The following is an 11,146-nucleotide window of genomic DNA, read 5'->3' on the forward strand; positions in this document are numbered from 1 at the left end:
ATTTAAATTATTGCGCTTTTCCGAATTTCCTAGTTGTTTTGAGTTGTGTTCATTGGATGGAGCAAGTATCAATTGTTAAGAAGAATCATGTTGGAGTGTGTCTGAGGAGGAACAATTATGCCTCTTAATGTATTTATAGAATCAAATTTCTTCTGGTTTTATATGTCCGGAGAGGGTGGGTCTAGAGGGAAAACAAGTCCTCACATCAGATTTTTAATAGTTATTCTGAATTGACAGTCATCCGTTTTCATTCCGTGTACATACATGACATTTCACATTTCATACAATAGAGCACATTGTTTTAAAGGACTACTGTCACGTAAAGGGAGGCAAAATAGAATGAAAACGAATCACTGTGAGGCCACCCTTAGTTCCGCCGAAATTTCAAATTATTTTCTATTGATAATGACAGTATTCGTGCAGCTGTCAAGTTATGTCATACCTAACATTTATACGCTGTGTACGCTGTGTACGCTACGCACCACTAAACAGTTTGTTTATGTTTAATATTTGCTATATTTTGAGCGTTGTACGCCTTCGGTCGTTAGTTCTTATTATTTTGTTGTTTTGCCAGAGGAGCCAATGGTTCTGCGAATTTCAACAGCATCAATTCCTCACCGCAAGGAATTTATTTCGGCTAACAAACATGCCGATGAAACGCTGAAAAACTGGTACGACCGTTTAAAAGTCCTAGCGATCGCATGCGATTACGGAATGCATTCGGAGGCGTTTATTCTGAACCAATTCATCTGCGGTCTGGATGCATTGGTTCTGGAATATTTCCGGACGGAACAGAAGGACCTATCAGTGAACGATGTGTTTGATTTGACAAAGAGTGTCGAGCTTATAGATGTTGTAAGTGGAAAAGGAAACGGGAGATGTTGTGGTTTAATGAACTTCATTCCAAAACAGAAACAGGTCTTGGTAACCATAAAATCCGAAGAATTAAATTTTTCGGATAACGAACACTACAACGACCATACGTTCAGCGGTAGTGACGACGACGAGCAATCCACTGCAAATGAGGTAAGCACTGCCCGACTGAACTATGCTCAAACCGAGGAAAACGACGTGAACATTAGTGGGAGAAAGGATAACATTCAACCGATTGTGCCATTGCTGGCGGAAAAGCCAGGAAAATCGCAGGAACATCCACAACTGTTCGAGTGCTACTTTTGCCACAAAACTTTTAAAACGGCCGGTAACAAGACGATCATCAGCAAATTGGAAATTGTGTAGCTAATCCGGATTCCTCTCATATTGCAGGTAAACTAACCTACCACTTTACGTGCTGTCACTCAATACGAAAGTCATCGAAAGCCACTGTTAAACGCACAATCAGATTACCGTCACCAGAATCTCCAAGATCGTACGAGTGCTATTTGTGCCACAAGTTGATGAACACTGTTGGTAACGAGAACACGTTTTGCAGACAAAGAGAGCCTGAAGTTATGCTAGAAATTGGTCCGATATTTCAGGTCACTTGCTTTATCACTACAACTTATACCACACAATTGGCAAAACGTCAACCTGTACGCTGTGCGGAAAATGGATTAGTGACGGTAGCAATATGGTACGCCACTTGAATTCGCACCTCGATGAGAAAGAGTATCGCTGTGATGTATGCAATGTGGGACTCAAAAGTCTAAAAGCGTTGAAGAAGCATTCACTGAGTCACAGCGATCCGAACGTAAAGAAGTTCAAGTGCACCAAATGCCCGAGGGTATTTGTTACGAAGATACATTTCAAAGCGCATTTGGAAGGGCATGTAAGTAAAATAGAGACTTTGCAGGCTTTGCGGATGTGCTCAGACAGTTTAGAGCTATGTTTCTATTTCATCCACAGAAACGGCGCGCACCAAGTCTAAGTGAAAAGTTGGACAGTTTAATTAACAAGCGGAAAGAACAAACGACCAAAGATGGAAAATACAAATGTGATATCTGTGCGACGCAGTTTGACAAAGAACGTAAGTCTCTGGAGTTAAGCTGCAATTGCAGTCACTCCGTTTACTTTACAACAACAGAAAGTGGGAGTAAGGCTCCTGAAAGTTTTTGTGTAAAATTTGTGCAAAAAATTCAGGTTACCTAAACCAGACCAGGTTCAGGTCGAATAAGAAAATGGAATTCAGGTTTAGGTCATAACTGAATCAGGCCTAAGAAATTAAGAGTTCGTGTTCAGGTCGACCCTGAATCTAAAAAACCAGGTTCAGGTCAAGATGAAACAGGTCAACCTGAACCTTTTCCGAGCCTTGAGTGTGAGGAGTGTACGTTGTTTGATGATCGTAGGCATAACAATTTATCCCCCAACAGGCGAGCTAACGGCCCATTCGAAAGTGCACAACGAAAGCAAATTACTATGCCATCTGTGCGGAGCCAAACTGATGACCAAACGGAATTTGATCGTTCATTATCTTGTGCACACCAACCTGAAACCATTTGCATGTGACGAATGCGGTAAAAGGTTTTCCACCAGTACAAAATGCAAGAGGCACGTTCGGAACCATGCAGGTACTCTAGACCGACCACATAAGTGTACGCATTGCGATAAGGCGTTCATCCAAAAGAGTCATCTGGCCGATCACATGAAAGTGCACGTGAGTATACGATGAAGGAGGAGGGCGGAGTGAATTTCTGAAAATGAACACAAAGTGGAAGCGTTTTTACCTCTCGTTTCTCTTCTTCAGTTTCCCGGTAATCAGCGATTCAAATGCGATCAATGTCCGAAGCACTTTTTTAAAGAAGACCAATTGACCAGACACAAGCTTATACATGTCGGTATAACGAAGCCATGGCAATGTAATTTTTGTGAAAAAAGTTTCAAGACAAACTATCTTCGTGTGGAACACGAGAGAAAGCATGTAAGTGATTTGCGGAAAACTTTTTTTTAAATTAAAACTCCGAGAATTTCGTTAGTATGGCGAAGGAATTATAAAATCCAACAAATTCAGATGAAATGATCGGATCTTATAATTCCTCGTCTGTATGCACAAAAAATTTTTTGCACGAAAGGGTAATAGTAGTTCTCATGCCTTGGCGACAAGAACCGCTCCTTTCGCCCGCTGAAGAATATAAATCAACTTTCACCAACCTCGGCAGGGAAAGTTGTCTGCATAATAATGGGAAAGTGACTTCCGATTAAAGCATATTCTATGGAGCTGCGGGAAAACAGAGATAGTAGGAAAATATGCAGTTTTCCTTGCTTTCTGTACTAACTCGATTTTCTGAAAAATTAAATATTTTCGTCTCGTCAATACCTTTTGTTTCACATGTCGCACACCATTTTCGAGCGAAAACATATGCTTCCAGAGATATGCTTGAAATGAAAAACAGGCAAAGCAAAACTAAAACACTGTTCCGGGAACTTGACTCCAAACTGTTTTGGAGCACTCCCGTTGAGTCGAGACAACGTTTTTACGCTAGAAATTTAGATGGACATGCAAAACAGAGGTAAACAACGTAAAAACATATTTTTTTTTATGTTGGGTCACAAATCAGTCGGCGTATTTGCCTGTTTGCTTGAAAGAGATTGACGGGAAAGCAAGCAAAACAGCGTTTTACGAATTTTTCTGGCATTTCTCGGGATCTTTTCGCTCAAAAATGGTGTGCGATATGTTAAATGAAGGGGTTTGACGAGACGAAACAAAATATTTAATTTTTGAGAAAATCGGGTTTGTGCAACAGTAGGTATTGGCGAGAAAGCAAGCAAAACTACATATTTTCCTACTTTTCCTGCTTTCCCGCACCTCCAAAAAACTCTCATAGGTAAAGAAAGGAGAGACGACATACACAGCTGCTGTTCACTTTACTACTCTCGTGGCTACAGCGTAACTGCAGAGAGCAAAAGAGAATAAGCAATCCAATCAAACAACTCAATTTGCCTCTCAAGCGATAGTTTGAGCCAATCAGATGTTTGCATTTACCGTTATTTGCACTTGCCTTTACAGTGTTTAAGGAGAGCGATTTTTGACCACTTTGTTTAAACTGGTCTCGGGGTCACACGTCAAAATGAGAGAAATCACATACAAACTGGGCTCAACTCTCAATTTCTTTTTTCATTGATGAATATTTGACAGCTGACCCCGAAACCAATTAAATTTAACTGGTTTTCGCTCTCCTTAAACACTGTATAGACTCTCGTTTAATTATGTTCTCAGTTCAAACTATAATAGGTCAGTTACCGGAGTCTACCTCTATGTCTGTTCCAAGGTGATTTCAGCTGTCAAAACGTCGTCCATAGAAACATAACCAAAAAATTGTTGTTGCCGAAATGTTCGCAAAAACGTCGCAGTTGCTCTCACTCGTTTTCGGCTTGTCAAAAATCTTTTTTACAGTACGATTCAAATGCAATGACCTGCAATGTTACTTTAATATTATTTTCAGACTGGCGAAAGACCGTATGAGTGTCCAATTTGCGGCAAGCACTTCGCACAGCAGTCATCTCTTCGAGGTCATAGAAATATTCATTTGAGGCCACCAAAGCCACCGGCAGATCGAACGAAAAGGAAGAGGAAGCAGAAGACAGATAGCTCGATTGGAAACACTACATACCCTACAGTTACTGTAGAGGCAACAGATGCATAACTCTGTTGAGATAGTTATCTGTAATTTAGCTATTTTATTGATTAGGGAAATAAACTTTTAAACGAATCTATTGTGTATCTCTTGAAACGTAATATCAGCACGAGCACTTAGCCCTCAGCGACGGATAAAAGGTAATGGATGGAAATTGACAGAAAACCAACTGAATTATACCTAAAAATGTTAGATACATTTTGGTAAATGTAGTTGACTTTTCGTCAATTTCCCAATAACATGCCCGGAAGGTAATCCCTGAACATCACTGCCCCAACCATTTTGCCATCCTCAAATGAAATTGTCGATAAAAACGAATCATTTCTTGCCATCCCTACTTCTTTGTATTTTGCCTTGTCTGTTTGCATCACTGGAAGTCGGCAAACACCACATTTTGCAAAATAAAAAATTCTGAGCAAGGACGATTATGGTTACTGGTCACGTAACAGGCCGTAACAAAGAATCAATTAAAAATTAACAGAAGAAACGTTGAAATTAAAAAAAAATTGCGCGAAAATGTTTGAAATATTTGACAGAACGTACTGGCCATGTCTGTCATGTTCTGTCATCCACGAAGTACTCAACTCGGATATTTTTGTTGTTTTTGCGTTCGTATTTACAATTTTGCGTCTTGTGCATCTTTTGGTGGCTCTTTTCTTTTGATACCGTCGCTACGATAAGCAGCTAAGACGAAGCAATGGTTCTACGAATATCAACCGCATCAATTCGCTACCGCAAAGAATTTAATTCGGCTAACAAACATGGCGATGAGACATTGGAAAATTGGTACGATCGGCTGAAAGTCCTAGCGGAATCATGCGACTACGGAACGTATTTGGAGGCATTTGTTCTGAACCAGTTCATCTGCGGTCTGGATGCACTGATTCTGGAGTATTTGTATGCGGAACAGAAAGACTTGTCGCTTAACGATGTGTTTGAATTGACGAAGAGTTTCGTGCACAGTAATGAGCTGGTGGATGTGGTAAGTTTGAGGAAAAGGGCGTCACTGTGACGTGCTATGTGATTAAAGTGGATACTCATATCCAACAAATCAATAGAAACCCGTCTTGGTCAACATAAAACTGGAAGAGCTGCACGGATCAGACGGTGAACACTTCAACGACAATGCGTACAGTGATAGTGATGATGACGAGCAAGCGACTACGAATGAAGTAAATGATATGCGACAGAACAGTGCCCAAGCAGAGGAAGATGCAAGAAACGATAGCATTCAGGCGATGGTGCCATTTATGGCGGAAACAGCAATTGAACCGCCCGAAGTCCCAAGATTGTTCGAGTGCTATTTGTGTCACAAGACCTGGAAAACGGCGGGTAACAGCGGAATATTTATTTAAGAGAGAGTCTCGTTACCGTTGCTCACCTAACTTCATCCGACATTGTAGGCAATTTAACTTATCACTTCACCTGCTACCACACAACTGGAAAAACATCGAAATGCAATCTGTGCGGAAAATGGATTAAAGACGCCAGCAACATGGTTCGTCACTTGAATTCGCACTTCAAAACGAAACAGTTTCGGTGTAGCATGTGCGACTCGGAATTCGCTCGGTACACGTCGTTGAAAAAGCATTTACAGAGCCACAGCGAACCGAACGCAAAGGAGTTCAAGTGCTCGAAGTGTTCGAAAGTATTTATTACGAGGATACACTTCAAGGCACATTTGAAAGACCATGTAAGTGGCTTGGTTGTCGTTTATTCGTTTCCGGTAGTGCAATAGTTTTCCATCCACAGAAACGACCCGAAGTCAGTTTGAGTCAAAATTTGGACAATTTGATTAAGAAGAAGAAAGCCAAAGCAAAATCGGCTGCGCAAGGAAGCCACCAATGTCCCATTTGTTCGACTTTGTTTGTCAAAGAAAGTAAGTCCCTGCCCGAGGTCACTTTTACTGCTTTGAATAATTCGGGAAGTTGAAACTTTCCACGAACAGACCACTCGATTTAGATTGGTCTGGCTGCATCGTTCAGATTTGACAATTCTATCGTGCATTTGCTTACAGAGTTCCCCAACCATTTGTGGGCTTATTGTCAAATCCAAGCGATGTGACGATCAGTCTGAGGTCATAAAATCGACCGGTCAATCGATTGCTAACTCAATATCATTTCCTGTATCCCAACAGCCGAGCTAAATGTCCACATGAAAGTGCACACCGAAACCGAATGGCTTTGCCACCTCTGCGGCAAAAAACTGATGAACAAACGGAATTTGATCCATCACTATCGGGTCCATAGTGATGAGAAGCCGTTTGCGTGCGACGAATGCGGTCGCACTTTTGCGTCCAAGGAGAAATGGAAGCTGCATGCGAAGGGTCATAGTGGCATTCGACCGCACAGTTGTACGCATTGCGACAAGTCATTCATCCAGAAAGGTCATCTGGTCAAACACATGAAAGTACACGTGAGTAGAGCAGAGCGAATGCGAAATTTTGCATTCGGAAAACAGCAACGGGACACCAGCCTGAAGTGGCTGCAAAAGTAATTGCACGATTCGTAAAGGGAAAATTTCCCTGAGGATTTTTCAACAACTTTTGCAGCTGCATCAAAAGACACAACTGGACACTCTTACTGACGACATTTTTTCGCATTCTCAGTTTCCCGATGAGCGCAGATTCAAGTGCGACCAATGCAGCAAGGACTTTAGTAAGGAAGAACGATTGGAGAAACATTTGCTTAAACATGCCGGATTAAAGCCGGTGCGATGCAATTACTGTGAAAAGAGGTTCAGGTCGAATAACCACCGGATTGAACATGAAAGAACGCACGTAAGTTATATAGTAGCTGATGGTGTATGGCATTGTTTTAGAAGAGAGTTGAGCTCCTCAAGCTCCCTGAATATGTTTTTCAATTGCTTAACTGCTCGCAACTTCGTCTTTTCTTGTTCGAGATAAATTTCCAAATTTCGATTTTCTTCGACTTTCAGACCGGCGAAAAACCGTACCGTTGCCCAATTTGCGACAAATGTTTCGGACAACGAGCCACTCTAAGGGGTCATGTGAAAATTCATTCGAAGCCACCAAAACCGAAATCAGATCGTCCAAAAAAACGAAGAAAACCGAAGGTGGATAACACCATTGGATACAGTATAGTAGAGGCTACAGCTGCATATCTGGGTTAAAATATTGTCGTGTGTATAATTTGTATAATTAACTTTCGATCTTTTACGGTCCAAAGATGATAAATATTTGAAAGTAAAATTTGAGGCAAATTATTTCGCGGGCTCTGCTTACCTATCAATTAATGATTGAATATATAATTGCTAACATTATGACTAGACACCTCTTGGCCACCAACAATCCAAACGGTCATGGTATCGCTTTTATGACAAATATCGAAGATGCAATTAGAGTGTTGCAGTTGACACAGCTTTCGAACACTTGACGCTGCGAGTACAAATTGTGTTATAACGTACTGGAGCACTGTATGCGATACATTTGATCGAAACGTTGTCAAGGACCTTGAACTTTTCAATGCTGCATCTTCATGGAGACCAATTGGTCCATGGTCGCGGCGATGAAAAAATGGGAGGCTGGAATATGGGCAAAGAAAAAAGGATATTTTTGGATTCATTTTAAAGAATGAACTCAACTGACAAATGGTTCGTCTCAACTGTCGTATTTATATTGAAACTTTAATGAGTTTTCCATAGCCGTAAGTTATTTATTGGCAAACAGTTAATTCGCCATTTTCAAACTTATTGAAAAATTCAAAATTTTGCCTGGATATCGCATCTGCTGACTTTTTTTTGGTTAACTTTACTCGGTCGTGTGGGAATTCAATTCAATTGAAACATTCGCAAAATTCTGAAGAGTAAATAACTGACAAACTAAATAAACAACGGATTGACGCAAAGTAACGAAATTTTTTAGATGAAGTACATTAACTTAGTTATTCATACTCCACAACCTGAAACAAATGCAGGTGTTCTTTCAAGGATAATTCTACTTTATTGATTGAGGTGGCTGCAATAATATAAGATCGACGAAATTGATTCGCTACAATATCAAAAAGATTTTGCAAAATTTTCATCTAATTATTGACTCAACTCGTTCGGATTGTAGTGGAATAGTACATTCGATTGTTTGTACTTCTCACACGCTAAAAAAGACTATTAGTCCTAAGGTACCAAATGTACTATTACGTCGTCAATCAAAGTCAATCAATGTTTCGCAAATGTTAACTCAATTCTTCATAACAAATGAAATCCGAAATTGTTTCAATAAAGTAAATAAAGTTGTCATAACTGGGAACGAAAAGTAACGTGACTACATAACTGGACACGAAAAGTGCAATGAAATTAGATAAGTAGGTATGGCCAGTCCATACAAGTCGGAGCACATACGGATTTGCATGGCGTCACCTCAAACGAACTCATTTCTAGTGGAAATTTGCACTAGAAATGAGTTCGTTTGAGGTGGCGCCATGCAAATCCGTATGTGCTCCGGCTAGAACAAATTTGAACGTTTGGCCATACCTATCAATTTACTTTCATTGGAAAAGTGACGTGACTGGAAACGAAAAGTGTAAAAAAGGGAGAGAAATAGTGAGAGAAAAAGTTGTTGTTTTGGCGCTCAATCTGGTAAGAGAATGTAACGTTTTTGGTCCGCCTGAATTTCCATCAAAGTCCTTCATTCGATCATGTATTTATTGGAACTTGTGATGCACTGTAGAGGGCGTGATTAAAAAAAAAGTATGAGCAAAGATCACGAGTTGTCATGTCTCTCATTTTTCCATTATATTTTTGGCGTATCGTGATCCTTGCTAAATGGTGCATCATTAAAAACGGGACCAAATTCTTATTTATTCTACTAAATTAGAGCATTCACCCTTTGGAGATGGAGAAGATGCAACAACTACAATCATCATGATTACTGTTATCATTAATTATTTTTCCATGCAAACATGCGCCTATTTCAGGTAAAACAGCAAACATGCACAAACTGATCAAACAGCCAATTTAAAGTCAACTTTTCGAAATAATATTGAAATCTAAATGTTACACAATGTACTGTCCATTGCAGAGAAACGTACATTATGTCAAGGTTCTGAAAGAACCTTGCATTATGTGTCTTGGGGGTGTTAGGGAATCTCGCGCCGCGTCATTCACAATAACTCACAAAGTGACATCTTCCTTATACAAAATGTGTCAAAATGTGAATTATTGTGAATGACGCGGCGCGAGATTCCTAGCAGCCGTCTTGGGCTGCTAGGAATTTCGCGCCGCGTCATTCACAATATTTGCCAAAATGACACATTTTGTATAAGGAAAATGTCACTTTGTGAATCATTGTGAATGAGGCGGCGCCAAATTCCTCAACACCAAATAAAAGTGCTTACGCTTGCTTATACGGGTGCTTTTAAATGCTTTTCTAGACATAAGATGTGACCATAGGCCGAGTGTGGCAAAACACATCGTAACTTCTTTTGACACCGAGTTGTATACAGCGTTTTTCGTGTTTTTTTAGAACGTTAACTCCCAATACCTTCCTTTTATTCTAGACTGGAGAAATCAGTAGCAACCAAACGACCGCTTCCGAATTAGGATAGCAGTTGTTAAGTTGATAACATTGGAAAATCATGCACCACCGTTCGTCCATTCGCCAATTATTTCCCCATTATTCGCCTTCATTCTCCACCTTTATTCGCCTAACACTGTCACACCATTCGGTCGTGTTGTTTCCCCCTCGGTTGATACCATTTTTCTACTAGCTATCTCTAATAAAAAAGTCATATCTATCACAGCACAAGACACCAGACTGTCAAGCCGAAAATTTGTCGGATGTACTGAACCACAGCACTGCTTCTAGCACGACAGAGTAAAGTTAACCAGGCAGGAGCGCTTGTTTGACTAGGGACCTGAATAATCTAGTAGCCCTTGATATTTTGCGAATAAAATTTTTCAATTTATGTCAGTGTTCATTTGAGTTCATTTTCATCCCATGTATTAGGTCCCTTATTTGACGTTTCGAAAATGAACCGCTCCTGCCTGGTTTATTTTACTCTGCCGTGCTTCTAGCTCTTATCATTAAAGCCTTCAAATTTGACATATGTCAATTCAGTGTTCATGCTAGGAGCAATGCTGTGACTGGACTCACTGGAAATCAAATTTTGGCCCTGGCAACAAGAGAGTAAATTGTAGAGTTTCAAGGAATCAGTTACTTGGAAGTTTGGGACTTAAGGTGTGCAAATTGGCGTAACCAAATTTTGACACCTATCGCCTCGGAATTAAAAAAACAGATTGTCCTCAACATCAAAATATTTCTTTATTGCTGTGCCAAGAAGATGCGGGAAAAGGCAATAAGAACGCATAAGATTCTATTCAGTACAATTAGGCCGTGTGTCACCGCACATTCTTTAAAAGAATTAAAAAATTCTCAAATAAGTTGACATTTTTAGTCCGAACATTTCTGACAACAAACTTGATCCTGGGAGCGATCCTGAAGACATGGACCTAATCTTTTTGGGATGAACGGCGTACTTTCGTTCACTTTAGCTTTCCAAGCCCTCTCAAGAAATATCACTAAATAACTAAAGAAATCCAACATTACATCTACATTACAC

At 40.1% G+C, this 11,146-nt stretch overlaps 1 protein-coding gene across 1 annotated transcript; it reads left to right on the top strand.

Annotated features, from left to right (window-relative positions):
• The first annotated feature begins 468 nt into the window (after positions 1–468).
• LOC119084449 (zinc finger protein 616-like) lies at positions 469–7,782 on the top strand. The gene is made up of 15 exons (XM_037194430.1): positions 469–855; positions 913–1,201; positions 1,267–1,410; positions 1,479–1,768; positions 1,846–1,966; positions 2,310–2,593; positions 2,684–2,857; positions 4,380–4,578; positions 5,261–5,553; positions 5,630–5,903; positions 5,975–6,264; positions 6,324–6,450; positions 6,709–6,986; positions 7,180–7,350; positions 7,509–7,782. Exons 1-15 carry the CDS (start codon positions 583–585, stop codon positions 7,701–7,703), a joined length of 3,402 nt encoding a protein of 1,133 aa, XP_037050325.1. The 5' UTR covers positions 469–582; the 3' UTR covers positions 7,704–7,782.
• Positions 7,783–11,146: the final 3,364 nt, after the last annotated feature.

The sequence above is a fragment of the Bradysia coprophila genome, unplaced genomic scaffold (genome assembly GCF_014529535.1).
Source record: "Bradysia coprophila strain Holo2 unplaced genomic scaffold, BU_Bcop_v1 contig_732, whole genome shotgun sequence".
NCBI lineage: Eukaryota > Metazoa > Arthropoda > Insecta > Diptera > Sciaridae > Bradysia > Bradysia coprophila.

What these genes read in the sequence shown, in the direction of transcription:
- LOC119084449 (XM_037194430.1), top strand. Translation starts at nt 583, where the DNA reads ATGGTTCTGCGAATTTCAACAGCATCAATTCCTCACCGCAAGGAATTT. An exon ending in GTGTCGAGCTTATAGATGTT is followed by an intron (nt 856 to 912) that starts GTAAGTGGAAAA and finishes ATTCCAAAACAG; the next exon opens with AAACAGGTCTTGGTAACCAT. An exon ending in GACTTTGTTTGTCAAAGAAA is followed by an intron (nt 6,451 to 6,708) that starts GTAAGTCCCTGC and finishes GTATCCCAACAG; the next exon opens with CCGAGCTAAATGTCCACATG.